The sequence below is a fragment of the Corythoichthys intestinalis genome, chromosome 2 (assembly GCF_030265065.1).
Source record: "Corythoichthys intestinalis isolate RoL2023-P3 chromosome 2, ASM3026506v1, whole genome shotgun sequence".
Classification (NCBI taxonomy): domain Eukaryota; kingdom Metazoa; phylum Chordata; class Actinopteri; order Syngnathiformes; family Syngnathidae; genus Corythoichthys; species Corythoichthys intestinalis.
Genome location: NC_080396.1, coordinates 65640725 through 65657842, shown reverse-complemented (window position 1 = coordinate 65657842; position 17118 = coordinate 65640725). Strand labels below are relative to the sequence as shown.

The following is a 17118-nucleotide window of genomic DNA, read 5'->3' as shown; positions in this document are numbered from 1 at the left end:
ATATACGCAGTCAACATGTGTCCTCACAATTAAGGAACATAACACAATCTGCTTGGTCTCTTCTGCAAAATAAACTCTTCTGTTCAGCTAAGGGCAAAAAAAAAATAAAGCTTGCTAAAACTATTAAAACCTGGAACAGGCTTAATATCAACAAATAAGAGGCCCATCTGCCTCTCATAGAGGTTCTACTGTTTTTTTCAAACTGCCGTTTTTAGCCATTATTTCAAAGAAGCTTTGAATATATACTGTATTCCATAATGTATGTTATTACATAAGCATCTCATATGTCGTACATGTTCGATTATTTCATGAGGTGATTTCAATACCTCCGTGAAACTGGCCTCACATCGGATGCAAATTTATATAAGAATGATGTCTATTGTTTGTGCTGTAAAATGTTTAGGCTGTGTCATTATCGCTTTTAAGATATTTACAATTCTTTTATAGGTCAATCTGAGGTCAACCAGCCCCCGATTTTGATTAAAAATGGCTAAAAAATTATGTCAATCGTTTATGCTTCGTTTGTGCAGTAAAAAGTTTGTTTTGTGCTGCTATCGTTTTATAGATATTGAGATATTAATTTTGAGCGATGACGTCACTCGCAGCTTTTCCGTATCCAACTCCCGCAGCTGACAGAGCGTACCAACTCTCTCAATGTAAAGTGGTGTTCCAACAATAAGCACAAACGTAACCGAAACAAATGCCACCCCTTCAGTACCATTTTGCAGTAAATAAGGTGTGCTTTACATATTAATTTCGCATTTTGGGTGCCATTTGTTTGTGCTACGTTTGCGCTACTTTTTGGGACACCCCTCTTTTATTAAGAGAGTTGGTATGCTCCGTCAGCTACGACGGAGGGGCTGCAATTGACGTCATCACTTGAAATTAATAGCTGTAATACCTATAACACGATAGCAGCACAAGCGAGCACAAACGCAGAGTTAAGAAATGCCAACATCTCGGGTTCATTTTGCAATAAATGAGGGGCTGCGTGAAGTCTTCACTCGAAATTTATATCTTAATATCTAAAAAACGTTAGCAGCACAAACAAAACTTTTTACAGCACATGCGTAGCATAAACGATTGACACCATTTTTAATCAAAATGAGGGGCTGGTTCACCTCAGATTGACCAATAAAAAGAATTGTAAATATCTTAAAAACGATAGCAGCACAAACAAAACTCAAGTGACATAATTTTTATATAAATTTGCATCTGATGGTGGGCCAAATTCACGGAGGTGATTTCTGACTTGATTTCTTTAGATTTGTTATTTTTACCCTGACCCCGTTCCCATTAATCAGGTTTATTTTTGTACCAAAAAAGTAGTGGTTCATTCTGAGTAACTTTTTCTTTTGTTAAGCCAAGATGGAAACTTGTCTGCAAGTGAAGAATTATAGAAAGAGGGGAAGCAGTATAGTACGGACTAGAACACAGACTGATGGTAGAATCGTCATTTTTCAACAGGAAAATCTAGATTTAACGCTGTATGGAACAAGCCAGTAAATGTAATGGTGCAAAAAAAAAAGTCAAGGTCTGAAGTGTGCAAAAAGCTTAATCTCATAAAATTAATTAGAAAAGTGGGCCAAGTGCACACGCATCACAGCAAAGTCTGTATACATATTAAATTCTAGTAAATTAAAGTTTGGGGGCGCACTCGGTGGTCAAACAAAGACGGTTCTGCCTGTGTTTTTTTAATTGATTTTTCTTGTTTTGATGGTCTCAGAGTGTTATTGAAGATTTCCAGGAGAAGTCTTTAAAAAGGCCCTTATTGTTTATTCGTGGTACAGAAACATGAATGAAATAGCGATAGCCTCAGTTTGAGGTCTACTGATGGTAAACGTCTGGTTGGTACCAGTTATTATTCCTGACGTCAAATTGGCCTCGCTTTTCGGAAAGACTTAGACTAAGGATTTGGCTTTAGATGAAAGGAAAGGCTTTGGGATAGGAAAGCCAAAATGAAGGTAGAGGATCGAGAGGATGTAGGGAAGAGAGTAGAAATCTTGCCAAGACGTTCCAGGAACACTGAATACAAGCTCTTTTGAAAGCAAAGCCATAAAGAGGCATTCTCGCACTCACTTTCCCATGAAGCACTTGGGCACAATACTGAGCTTTCTGCGTCTGTCCTTAATGAGGTGTCGGCTCTTGGTCATCATCATGTGATAGAGCTTCTCTCCTTTCTCCGCGATCATCACATAGGCGTCCCGCTCCATTCCAAGTTTGAGACCTATTTGAAGTAACAAAATCATCATGTATTAGATGAAGGGGGGTATAATACATAATTTCAAGCAATGAGAAAATTACAACATATTGCATAGTCTGACATTTACCAATACAAGGTATACCGGTACTTTGTAATGTCTGCGTGTGATGGTATTTTGCTATCATATTGTAACTTGGCTAATGTTTTAAAGCCGCGGTCAATTGACACAAAAAATTATGTGGACATATCTAATGAGGTCCACTTTAATCTTTAAAAATATCACAACAATCGGCCCAACATTCGGGATTTTATGGAAGTTTTCGACCGCAGCATTGTCCCTGTCGTGTGAAATGTTTCTTGAGACAAAGTCAAGGAGGGCATTGTGATTGTCATCTCGTTTCTGTGTTGATACGTTAACGATTACGTGCACACAGCGGAGCACATTCTTTAAGGGCCTATTGTGAGTTGTGCTGCCCCGCCTGCGAGTCCACATTTAGCGCGCCTTCCTCAACTTCTTGTGGGTTTGGGTGAACTTCTGAACTACATTGTGACACTGTCCCTTTTAAGCGACACATTTCTGAGACTCAAAAAGCATACCAAATCTATCCAATAAGGCTGTTTGACTAATGGATTTTTTTTAACCAAAACGGACCTTTCTGGTTAAAACGATGTTAAAACCCATCATATTGGTACGTTCGATTTCAAAACTGCACCATTTTGGTTTATCTAAGCCACCGTAGTTTCTTCTGCATTTCCACTTCATCCCACGAGAGCGCGTCGTCTTAAGCAACAACTTTTACCCAGCCAACTTTGGACACAAATTGCATAACGCCATAAATAAGCATATTAGCTCATGATGTACTTTAAGTATTGTTGTATATGGAAGAATTGCAGTGGATTGTCAATACATGCAGCCTTGAAACGTTCAAATACTTCCTCATTTACTTATACAGTGGCACCGCTACATACGAAGTTAATTCATTCCAGGACCTTGTTTGTAAATCAAAATGATCAGTATGTCGAGCAGGATTTTCCCCATAAGAAAACATTATAACTCCATTAATTCGTTCCACAGCCCGAAAACCCTACACTAAATCCTTATAAATACTGCTAGTACTATTGCAAATAGCAATTACACAGAGCAAAACAAACAAATTATGAATAAAAATCGGAATAATAATATAATAATAGTAATACCTGTAATAATCTAATGAATTGGGTTCTAATGTGACAGATGTATTTTTGCATGGTGTTTTACTTTCACTTTACATGTTCAGCTGCGACGGACAATGGGCACGTTGTGTTGCACAAGTTCTGAAATAAATGATTAAAAACCTAAGGAAGCTGGCGATTTCTTTGGCAGTGTGACAATAATAATAATTGTCACCTTAACTCAGTGTTTTTCAACCGGTGTGCCGTGATAGATCGTCAGGTGTGCCGCGAGAAATGATCCAATATTGCATTTTTTTTTAAACGTCGTCGGGTGGAGTTGCAGTAGGAAGGAAGGAGTGGGTAGAAAATTCTTGGTCGTGTGCAGATGAGCAAGGTACTGCTCATGTCGCGTTCAAAAACAGCTCGGATTTCCAGCCATCAGCCACCTTGCTGTCTGCAACAACGTGGACCCCAGTACATCCACTTTATATCATTTGATTAGACTCATCAAGCGTAGATATACATGAAAGTGTCCTTTCCATTGCATCCATATTATACGACCGTCAATCCTCCCAGTTTTACTCCAACACATTATCGAGGACAGCAAGTGACTAATGGCTAGAAGTTTAAAGGTCATCTGCAATCGAAACACCCATCGCTTCAAACTATGGACTATTTTGTTTGCCATTGTGAAAACACAGAGAAACAGGCAACTTTTTGGAGAAAAACTACAAAGGTAAATGAGAAAGCCCTCAAAGTCAGTTGGCCTGTTACTGAACTTGATGCTAAATCCAAAACGTCCCACACTGTGGCAGGGATATTAATACTACCTGTCTGCAAAGCAATTGCCAGCGAGATGCTTGGCCCCGATGCGGTTGGACACATTGCTAAAGTCCCCGTGTCTGATAATTCTGAACTTTTCAAGACTATCTGCTATAAATAAAAAAAAACATAAAAACAAAGAGAGACCGTGAGCTGTTGAAGAAGATTCCTGCCAGGATATCGGCTTTGTGTTCATCTAAACAGGCTCAAGTTTCACACTCTTTGTGTTCATCTTAATAGCCTCAAGTGTCACACTCAGTAGGTATAAATACTGAGAAATTATTTTATAATTAAATATACTGTACAGAAAGTAATTTAGGAACATTTTTGGTTTGTGGTTGTGTGAGGTTTTTTCCTGTGTAAAAATGTGCTGTGACTCAGAAAAGGTTGAAAAACACTGCCTTAACTTATAAAGACTGGCGAACGGAGGACGACCGCCAAAATCATAGACCTTCTACGGCCGCATTGTTGAGCCAGTCCATGGATGCGCACCCCACGCTTATATTTTACTATCATTTCCATCCTCATTTCAATGATAAGCCTCACATTTTACCTTTTTTCACCACCTGCACTAACATTGTTGGAACCCATGTTGATTTCTCTCTCAATAAAATTCGCCGTGCATCCGTCTTACGGGAAAACAAAGATATTGCGGCACTGTCATAAATCATCGTATTTAGTCATCGAATGTAGAAACAAATGCCGAGTCAAATTTTACGTCGGATGTCGAAAAGATCGTGTATTGAAGCGATTGTATGTCGATGTACCACTGTTTATATATACACACACACATATAAATATATATATATATATATAGAGCGCCACGTCTGGCTGAGTGTATATTGCACTACACCACAAGTATGAATGTATATGCGTGTGCATGTGTTGTCTGTCCCTTTGTCTCATTTTCCTGTCAGATTGCCGCTACTAGATTACATTAACTAAAAGCATGCCATGTTGTCTTTTTTTTTAAAATAACATTTACGATATTTAATCACATTTCGGCTAAATGCATAAGTCTACATTTGAAAAATGAATCTATATGCACATTGTTCACTGGCCCACAAATGTGATTGATCTTTGACCTTGTCTTTTGTAAAGATGAGGTGCTCATAAACCTAAGGAATCATTGTTTGTCACCTTCAGTGGAGTGCATTTTTGTGTTTGTTTAGACAAGGTGATTATCAACTTGCCTATTGTTATTTTTGACAGTTTTGCACTAATCATTTATTTTTGTAAGTAAGACCAGAGAGAAATGTGACAGCACATCACCCTGAACCTGGCTGCCTACCTACTTCACTGGCTGGCTAGCTGGTTGGCAGACTGACTTGCTGACAGACTGTTTGGTTTACAGACTGACTGACTGACTACCTGTTCTCAAGTTTGATTTTGTTTTAAATGGTATATGCACTCTTCGTATGCATATCTTCTTTCATTATCGCTTCAATTAAGAACAGAGATGGAGTCTGTTGTATAAATAAAATGCTTTTAATCCCAAGGGGCCGTTCTGTGTGTAGAATACAGTCCCAATACTTTGTCATTTTTATTTTGCCAAGAAATCGTAATTGGTATCGGAAAATCGGGTTTGAGAGAAAATAATCAGGATTTTCTTGTTAGACAAAATCGAACAGCCCTACTATCCAACATATCCAACATACTATTTAGAGGCTACTCTGATCCATTTACTTGGATAAACTGTGTTATGCACGTCATCATATAAAAATCTGGCCACTTTGAATCATTTATAAATACTTTAAGACATGATTTCTTGTTTTCCTTTCTGGGTAAAAATAAAAATAAACCAAGTAACAGTTACAGGTTTCATTGGATAGCATTAGAAAAGTGTTAAGATTGTGATTATAAATAAGTACAATAAAGAGGAATGAGAAAGTTAAAAAAATAAATAAAATGATAAGTCAGTTTGCTCATTAAGTCTTGGGTGGTTCAACTGGTCTTTCGTGATGGATGCTGCGTTCTGTTACATGTGACAGCAGCTGAAGTGGACTTAAACAATGGGGGTTATTGAACAACAAATGAGGGTCTTTTAGTGCCGGGACCTTTCAGCTTCTTGCCAGCTGCCACACTTTTTCTTGAGCTGTTTCTTGTCATCTTTCACTTACTAGCATGACCTAATCACATTATCTAAGGAGGCTGTTAACGCGTGAGTTCAGTGGGATTTAATACAGAAAGTGACGTGCCATAACAAGTGAAAGCAGCACTATAATAAGAGCAGAAGCACACAAATTTGTTTGAGCCTTGAGAGTAGTTCTATTCAAATTATGAGCCAATTGCAGCCTATGGCATGAAAATGAAATGACGACACTGCCTATGTCATATGCACACATTGAACCCACTTACTTTTTGAATTATGTGGCAAGGCAGGAGAAATAAAGAAATTTGTTCTCATTTTATGTGGATGGGAACCTCTGGGTAGCTCACAATACAAAACGAATTCCTTTACAAGGCTCACGATAACCATTATCTCACAATATGGCAATATAACAATTATCGATACATAGGTCAGAAAACAATTTTATAATAGTTTGCTATACGAGTAAAAAACAGAAAAACATGCCGTTTTCATCTTTCTGCTGTGAACTCAATTGAGTTTATCACTTGTAGATGTCCAATTCGTTTGAAGTGGGAGGGTAGACTCCCTCCCACTTTAAACGGATAGGACATCTATGGCGGTCAACGGCAACCAATGAGTTTCATTTTGGGCTATTTCAGGTCATTTGCTGTTGATTTTTAGTGACTTCCTATTGATTTTGGAGCATTTATGGGTCACTTGCTTTTGGGTTACAGAACAGAGTCACTGGGAAATCTCCACAAATGAATAGGCAGTGACTCAAACTTAACAGGAAGTGTCTGTCCTGTAAAGGCCCTAAAATGAACAGAAAGTGGCCCGTAAATGACCTGAAAATCGGAAAGACTACCTGCAAAAGCACTGATATCGAAAGGACAAACAGTCAATGGCAGCCCTTGAGTTAACAGAGACACTGTTCCAGTGTAAGATTTTGGTAGCAACTTGTTTTGTTTTTTTGTTTTGTGACACCTTTTTAAAGGGAACCACAGATATTAAGACATGTATTTAAAAGATAAACGTTAGTATGAGTTATAATAATTTGATATTGAGGCCCCTTTTGATGTTGTAGTTTTTATACAATTTGTAAAATTATTTTAACTAACCATTGTTATTATTGATGTTATTGATGTCGCAGTGCACTCTGGGTGGGGACGTAAAATGGTTGCGCTGCCAGGCTTCCAGAGGATAACTCTTTAGAGACATTCAACATGTCATCTGTTCAGCCCTTTCAATCCGAACCCAAGCGGAAAAGTAATGAGCAGGACAGCACTGTTAATCGTTCACAAAACGAGCAGCAAAAGCAAAATGCAGAGCAGGGAAGACTGGTTGAGACAAGAGTTGGGCAAAACCGGTGGTGTACTTGCGGCAAGTGCGTCTCAATGACAACGAAGCGGGAAAGAGTTTGCTGTCAAGAACTCCAGTTTTTGTTAGCAGATCTTCACGATAAACTATTTTGTTATTGAATTTAATCCAATATCATTATTCAGATTGTTAACATCCAGAGCTGTCTTGTGTTTTACATACATGATTAGGATATGCAGTGAAACACAGCAGTTTGATTATTTTTGCAGCTATGCCATGCATCACAGCACATTAAAACTTTGAAACAGTTTGCCTCAACAGAGACGTCTGAATGGACTGCCCTCGAGATAGTCCGCTTCCAAGACCGAGTGCTGCCTTACCTGATTGGAAATGGGTCACCAACCATAATGGTCATGTAAATGCGTTGTCCAGATTGAATATCGCCCTGCCGGTATTCTATTCTATTCTATTTCTTAGCTTTTGGAGTACTGCAAGTCGTCGTACTAGCTTTGCTAGTATCGAGCACAGCTATTCTCCCAGTAGCAACCATTCTGCATTATCACCCCCAGCGTGCATTGGGCATGTAAATCGTCCTCCGTAAATGGTGTTATATAGCGCTTTTCCACCTTTCAAGGTAGGTCAAAATATGTACTAATATAATAGATTTTTTTAAATCAATGGCAATATTTTATGTGCAACTAATAACATATTTTAGTACAAGAGAACAATTGTCGCTTATTAGGTCCTACAAGTCTTTATACCCTTGGATCCCTTTAAAACTATATATCTACTCTTGGCAGGAGCATATCGATAAAGTTTGGGATACAAAGTATCATGATATATCACTATTTCGATATATTCTCACACCCCTATTTCATGTCTTTGTCTAACTACCAGTGATGCATCACTAATTAGACCCATTTTTTATTCATGATGGCCTGATAAAGGATACGCAGTTGTAACAGAAAATAGTTTGAATCACGATTGTTTGCTGCATGTGTCACTCTGTGTTAAGGTCACCTATGTACAGGCCAACCGATGTAAAATTGTCATACATATTTTAACCTACGCAGTTGGATTAGTTGTAGCGGGATGAACACATGAAATTTGAATTTTTTTTTTTTTTTTCTGCATGAATCCCTTTCAAGGAAATCATTTGTACAGCTCACCTTCAGGGAACTTGACTTAACACTATAATGTCTTTTCAGTGCAACATATTTGCCATGTTTGTGGAATGTGTTACAATATTTGGAGGATGCCGCGTTCAGACTCTTCAAGAATATGATTAACGTAATGTGCCTGGCTCACGTTTCATAAACAATCGAGCTATTCTAGGCCAGTTGATTATAGCCACGTGTGAGCGCAGTGAAAACACATGGAACACAAGACGCTTCAGGTGAAATGTCATGCTTTGTTGAAGAGTAGCTTAGAATAAAACAATCTAGACTGCAATATCAAGGCTGGTAGAAAGGTAAAGTCAACAATGAGAAGTGATGACGGTCAAGAGGGAAGCGTAAGTGGAAATGAGGCTCTGTGACTGATCAGACATCTGTTGGCCTCAGGTCACTTTCCGCTGGCTCGTAATTTAACACCACAAGCTGCTGCACACTCCCGTGTGTTCTTATCTGACGTTGTTAAAATCTGCCCTTGGCGATTATTTTACATATTCCTGGATTACAAAGGCAAATTTACCACCTTGTGAAATTTGATCATTTAAGTATTCCTGCATTTCCGACTAAATTGTGTCCAAACAATTAAATTTTGAATCATTTTAGCAATCACTACTATCGGGTGGCATTTAATGTTGCAAAGCAAAACTGGTTAAAGCCTTTCGAGTGTGTAATAAACATTACATTAATAAAGACAGATGGCTCGCTAGACAGGTGGGAACCCTTTTCAAGGCAAAACAGGAGTAAAAAAAATGACAGCAAGAACACAATTTAAGGTGATAAAGGGGTATCGAGTGACATGGCCAAGCTCTTGTTGCATTATTATTGTATTTTCTGGTGTATAAATCACACTTTTTTCCCCCTGTCAAGGAATTGCTTCCCAACATATGCTTCTAAAATGTTGATTTACAGCTTAAGCTTTATTATTGTATAAGTGTTATCTAAAAATTCATAAGTCAGAACACAGCTGTCTACATTACTTTAAAGGGTAAAGCTAATCTTCAAAAAGGACAATGTAACATTTAATCGCGGCCTGGCCACCCACGCTTCATGATATGATGTATTTTGACGTATTTTGTCTTATAATCATGGAACCATTGTTTTACCAGTTAACCCCGCCTTCCAGTATTAGAACAGTCCTCTGCGCTCTGCCACTTCAGAGCTTTGTTTCATTCTGAGTGTGATGGATGTTCTCCTTATGATCAGAAGTAAACTTTTAAAAGACTTTTGGAGTGAGAGCCTTTTTCCTCTAAAAACAAAGGGAGAACGGATTTTCTCCTCTGACCCCCCCCCCCCCCCCCCCCCACACACACACACACACACTCACACATTTGACCGAGTCTGTGATTCACATGTTTATTATTTTTTTTCCCCTTACACATGCCAACTGCAATAAGGGCACTCTAGGTGATTTGGTGATACTAAAGATGAAGATTTTAATGGATTTGGTGGTGATTTGTATTAAGATCAAGTGTTTGATAAACAAATTGTGTTGTTTAGGTCATAGTTATCTGAAAAATCCTTTTATATATAGGGCTGCATTTATAGATTAGTCAAGTAATCGATTAATCTATCTATTAGTTCGAATAACTGAATAATCATAGGAACATGTAATGCCTTGCAGAGCAAATTTCAGGAGATGTAAAACAAAGGCTTTCTAAGGTTGCACTTTCAAAATAGCATTAAATGCAAATACAAAATCACATTTCCGAGTGTTTTGTCAAACTATGCAGAACTGTACTTTCATTTCACAAGAGCAATAATTAAAATACCTGAGCTTAGCCTCAAACAATAAAAAAAGAAAGAAAAGGAAATGAGGATCTAAATCAGGGTTGACTAAATCCGGACCTCGGTGCCACTTTTCCTGTCGTGTTTTCCATGTCTCCCTCCTCCAACACACCTAAATCAAAATAATTAGGATCATTATCAGGCTTCTGGAGAGGTTGCCGATGACATAATCATTTGATTCAGGTGTGTTAGGGGAGAGAGACATGGAACACACGACAGGAAAAGTGGCACCGAGGTCCGGATTTAATGAACCCTGATCTAAGTACAACTAAAGAACAATTGGCTAACTTGCATATCAGAAATCCGCCAGCTTAAATGCAATAAAAGGCTAATTGTTTTTTTCAACGCTCTTAACAAATCGTTGAAACGCATATTCCCACAAAGAACTACTAAATATACTTCTCAACTAAATGATGAATTTACAAACAATCATATTAGCTCAAACAAAAACTTATAACCTTATGGTGGTCTCAACAGGGAGCAGCTGGATCCAGCCATGTTAGATGAGTTAATTAATATTCACTGTTGCCACTAGAGGGAAGTGTACCCACCAATATCCATAAAACTAAATGGAGACACGTTCAAAACAAACCATTACAACGCCACTCTAAATGAATCCTTGAAGCAGCAAAATTTGATCCGAAGCTTTTTTCTAATCGAATTACTCGAGTTAAGCGAATAATCGTTGCAGCACTCGTTATATATGTTAGGTTAATAACTTACTTAGCTGTTATTCTCCATTTTATTGTTATTACTGTTATGTATAATGTTTACTTATACCCCAAAGCAATATGTATAGTATTATTCCTCTCTTCATTGAGCATTTTTTGGCTGATGTGACTTGTACTCTTGGGTCCGTAAAATGAAGTAACCACTGAGGCGAACCACAATTTAGATTCTCCTGCAAATCAATAATTGAGTTCACTTCTTGGAAGTCAATAAAACTAAATAGACAAATAGTTTCCAGAATTTTAAAACATGTTTGCTTGAAGTTATGATAGTAACATGGCATATTTATGACATGCGTTGGTCAGAATGATTCTTCAGCCAAAATTAAACATCATGTTACCTAAAGGTGTAATTTTTGATATTTAATGTTTTGTTCAAGGACGTACACCGCCGCAGGACACTGGGTTGATTATCCAGAACAAAGGCCCATCCAGTCATTAATTTGGGTCACCTGAGGGAGCCTTGTGTGCATCCAAGATGAAAGGCAACAAAAAGGAGAGCAACACAAAAAGCCAATATGATTGAGATGACATCCCAGACAGCAGACCGACGCAGAATAAACATTGATTTTCCATCGGTATGGTTGACATCGAAATTTGCGACACTAAACAATGTGGAATCAATGTTGCAAACAGCGATGACACCTGACAGTGACATTGAAACAACATTGTTCTGTAGTATTTCAGGCAATGTAAATATGATTGAAAAGTCATCGAATTATAGATGAGCGAGAGTTACGGTAAACAAATAGTTGTATTCATGTTCGACCAGGAAGAAAGCGAATCACCTCAAACAAACTCCACTGGAAAAGCCTCATTTAAGGATAGCCATATTTAAAGTTAAGCCTGTTGCTCTTCTTCAGAGCCTTTGACAGCAACAATGTCTTATGGTAGAATGGACCGCATTTGTCATTACTTGTATATAAAACGGTTTGCCTGACACAATGTGACAAAGTTGCCGAAACTGGAAGAAAAGGGTGCATTTGCTGTGATTGGCGAAGGCAAAGACCGACTAAGCCTGGATGTTAGCCAAGTAGAACTTATTTCAGGCAAACTTTTTTTCCCCCCAATTAATGTGCTGAAATCGCTAGATATGACACAATCAAGCCTAATCTAAATTAATGTATTGAACACCAAGAGAGTGCGGTCATTTTTTCATCATTTTGAGATTGGTTGAGAAACTATCTTCACCACGGAATACTAAAGTATGTTAAACTAACCCATGATATCTGCTTGAATTCCATGATATCAATTAACTGTGCATTCCATTTTGTTTTTGTATTCTTCAGATTAACTGAAGAAGCAGATGGGGTTGGACATGTCAGAATATGCATTAGCTGCTGTTGTGCAAAAGTGGCTACGGCGCTACGCTATACTCCAGACAGTGTTGGTGACAAGGGTCGCAGCTAAACTCGCCAGACTGAGGAGGAGACAGAGCGTTAATGACATTTTCTGTCTTTGTGATTAAAAAAATAAATAAATAAAAAAATACAGCAAGTTTTTATTTTTATTGTTTATTTGTCATATTTATATACTATTGTTATACTTATATACAGCATATATACATGTATACATACATGTACATGTATACATATATATATATATATATATATATATATATATATATATATATATATATTTATATTAGGGCTGTCAAACGATTAAAATTTTTAATCGAGTTAATTACAGCTTAAAAATTAATTAATCATAATTAATCGCAATTAATCGCAATTCAAACCATCTATAAAATATGCCATATTTTTCTGTAAATTATATATACATTCTGTAAAAATAAATTGTTGGAATGGAAAGATAAGACACAAGATGGATATATACATTCAACATACAGTATATAAGGACTGTAGTGGGCATTTCACTCTACTGTCATTTAAATCTGTCTATGCTATCCTCACTCCGAACCGTCTACTTTTTCCAAAGCTAGACAGCTAGTGAACGACGCCTTAATAATCAGACTTCTTCCTTTTTCATCTGATTTATTAATAAAATGGCCTCAAACCATTGTTCTCTTTAGACCGTAGTGAAACTACAAAAAAAAAAGTACACAAGCATTGCATTAGCAACAACGTTAGCTTAGCACGCTATACAGGTTCACTAAACATAAACAAAAAGCGTCTCATACAAAAAATATAACATTTCGCTTACTAACATAATATGTACATTCTTTACAACAACCATCCTTACGGACAAATCTTGTCCAAGGATCATATAAGCACAACATTACAACGTAGGCGTCAGCCCGAGACGTCATGCAGCCATATTGAACTGGCAAGAAAGCAATAAACCATGTCGCAAAGCGACCACAAGAGTTCGCTGTTAGGCAGCACAAACAACCTTGCTGTAAAACTTACCAAAAGGCAGAATACTGTCTGACATGGGACAGTGCGGGACATGTGCGTTAATTGCGTCAAATATTTTAACGTGATTAAATTAAAAAATTAATTACCGCGCGTTAACGCGATAATTTTGACAGCCCTAATATATATATATATATATATATATATATATATATATATATATATATATATATATAATATTTAATAATATAATTTATTTATTTTTTTAACATATAATGTTTTATTAGTCAGCTTAGCTCGCGGGTTGGCAACCCGTTTTTTTGAGAGCCGCATAGCGCTGCCCTAGTGGCTCCCTGGAGCATTTGCAAAAATGTTTGAAAATGGAAAAAGTTGGTTTAGGGAAATGTATTTATTGTTTTGATATTTTTGTAGGAGGACAAAAACGACAAAAACTTTCTTAACGTTTTCTGTAAAAATGTGTAGAATAAATATTAAATTTCAACATTTCTGTCAACGACGATTTGCGTTATAGCCTGTGACACACGCCAGGCAGGTGGCTATTGTTAACAAACCGGCGGCTGTGTGATGGGACATGGATCCGAAAGGCAAAAAGAGAAAAATAACTGAGGATTCAACGTTTCTTGGACCGAATCATTTGCATTCATTGCCAATGCGGAAGGATTGCCTGAATGTTTACTCTGTGGCAAGAAGTTGTCGAATAACAAAAGGAGTAATGTGGAAACCTCTCGAGGGAAAGCATGCTACATTTTTAGCCGAGTACCCAGTTAAGAAGTGGAATGCATTGCCAAACTCCACTACTGCTGCATGTTTTGTTGCAACCTGGGAGATAATAAAGTGTGGAAAGCTGTTCACAAATGGTGAGTACATGAAGGTGAAATTCATGAACATATCAGAACACCTATTTGCAGAATTCAAAAACAAAACCGAGAAAATAAAGACAATAAAAGACATAATATAAGGAGCATGTTATGCACGTTTCATTTTGTTGTTTTTCGAAACCTAAAAATAAAAATGACATCAAAAATCAGATTTCTTTATGGCATTTCTATAATTTCGTAAAAACAATGAAACTATTCATTAATATTGTAATGAAGTTAAACTTGAGGTGGCATCATACAACAGAGTAGTCACGTGCTGCGTTGGATGCATTGCAAGGAAAATAAACATAAAATCATGAAGGCTCAATGAATTTTTAGCCGACTTAGTCATTTTGATAGTGGGCTAATATAGCTAACACAGATTGATGCAGTATGTGTTGCCTTCATTATTAGGCTTATTTTTTAAGGCTTTTGATTTTTTTCAGCTCCAAACATATTTGTTTTTTGGTCCAATATGGCTCTTACAACGTTTTGGGTTGCCGATCCCTGGTTTAGCTGTTTCTTCTTTCTGTAAATAGCAGGACCTCTAAATATAAGCATATTTGAAAGCATTAAGAATGTCATTGTTGAAAATGAAGGAAAACATAACATTGAAGAGTTTTTCCAACATCATTAATAATCGAAATTATGTTTAGCTTTTGTAAGGATTTCAATGTTGGAACAACATGAAACATTCAACACGTGCAAAAATGATGACACATCAACGTTGGGTGTCAACGTTGATTCAATGATATAAGATCGACAGCGGAATGCTGATTCAACATCTTTTCAACGTCGGTCTGCTGTCTGGGATATATGAATAATAAGGTAAGAAAATTTAAATAGTATAAGCCACATTGCTCATGTGATGGAAAGTGACAAATATGGAAGAACTACAGATAGACAATAAAATAATATTTGAGTAAATTTAGGTAAAATAAAACCTGGGCCTATCTCACAAACTCTGGTTTCGCTTATCCAAAAGGTCCATTCATCCAAGCCTTAACCTTTTGAGTACTGTGACACAGTAATGCGAGAAGAGCAGAGAGCCTTCCCCAAACTGTTGAGAGCATCCAGTTGCTCACAACGATATTTTCAGGAGAGGAAATCTAGTGTATTTTTCGCTTTATTTCCAAGCCAATAAAAAGACTAAAAACAGGTTACTCACTCTCTCTCTGCTCCCGCTCCCTCAAAATAGCATCTAGCCATTTCTGCTTGTCCTCCGCTGTTTTGGCCATGCAGACAAACCACTTGTTTTTAGCAGTGTTGTGGATCTTCCAGCCATTGGTCACTGTGTAATTGTTGCTGTGATAATCCGCTGTGGAGGAAAAACAAAACATGTAACTGTATTTAGCAACAAAGAGAGGATGAATTTGTTAACATAGAAATGTGGGTGGTTGAACATCAAATCAAAGTAAATGAAAATAATAAAAAAGGACAAAGTACAAACAATGTTATTCTCCTCTTCTTTGCAAGAATGCAACCAGGAAGATGACTGAAACAATGCGACATAACGATTTGTTTATAAATAGTAAATAATAGAGATGGGACCGAAAATTTGGCGCCGAAAAGTGTGACGTACCTTAGTCTTCTTGTAATGATGTAATCAAAACATGGCTAACTAACACTACTGGTTCACGGCCAACATGTCCGCGGTGGAAGTATTTTGAGGTATCAAAGAAATCAATCAATCATTGATTGAAGGAAATTAAATAAAATTGTGTCATCGTTGCTACACGCTCGTTCTGAAGTTGCTTTCCATTGATATCCCGCATCACATTGAGTACAGTGCATTTGAGCCTGTGCTTGATTAGTTTGGGGTTTAATCAAGGGAACAGTATACAAATAAAGTACAAGTAGTCCCCAAGTTACGACATACCCGACTTATGTGATTTGAACTTTACAACGAGTGTCTCGTCTGCTGTATTTTCTCCAGACGTTTTTTTTTCTTCTGTTTTTGTTTAAGTCGCGTAACAGTGTCTCGTACAATGTATTATTGGTCATTTAAATTTTATTAATTATTTGGTCTAACTAACTTGAATGGTTAATCTCTACAGTAATTATTATGCATAGCTGGTATTTCATTAAACTACAGTATATGTGCGGTCTGCTTTTCTTTGTTGCACTTGGACTTTTTTGACGTCACGCCAGCACTATTTTCTGTTAGTTTCGAGCGTTGCTTTCACGTGGGGAAGCAGGGGTGAACGGCAGTTAACATTCAAGATGCCAGAGAAACGGTAAACGGCGCAGGCTCGGCGATGGCCTCCCCTATTAGCTTGCTATTAGCCCGCTAGCTCTTCGTTGTCAACGTTGGTGCCACTAGTATTTGCCGCTTTGCTTGTTGAATTGTCCAGATTTTGACTTTATTTCTCTTGGTAGTATTGTGCAGCCATTGAGGTATGTTTTTGTAAGCAAATATGTCTGTACTTACTTACTTTAAAGCATTATCGTACGCTCTTTGTCATTAATGTATTTTATTGTCTAATCGTGTGCTCATAGACAGTGACAAATTAATAAATGTCAGTTGTAAGAAGAACTATGGTGTGATCAGTATTAGCAGGGGGAAGTAATATCTATCTATCGATCTTATTTTTTACTTTATTTTATTAATATGAGGGATAACACATGTTTTTGTATAGTTATTTTGCAAGGGGGTAATAAATAAATAAATAAAT

At 37.3% G+C, this 17118-nt stretch overlaps 1 protein-coding gene across 2 annotated transcripts in view; it reads right to left on the bottom strand.

Moving 5' to 3' along the window:
- The window catches only part of prex1 (phosphatidylinositol-3,4,5-trisphosphate-dependent Rac exchange factor 1), a 181534-nt gene that overhangs the window by 79470 nt on the left and 84946 nt on the right, over nt 1–17118 (bottom strand). For both annotated transcript variants that reach the window (XM_057856132.1, XM_057856142.1), the window contains exons 9-10: nt 15612–15761; nt 2080–2227 (exon numbers count right to left, since the gene is read on the bottom strand). In XM_057856132.1, the coding sequence (XP_057712115.1) occupies nt 2080–2227; nt 15612–15761 (298 nt within the window). The remainder of the gene's footprint in view (nt 1–2079; nt 2228–15611; nt 15762–17118) is intronic.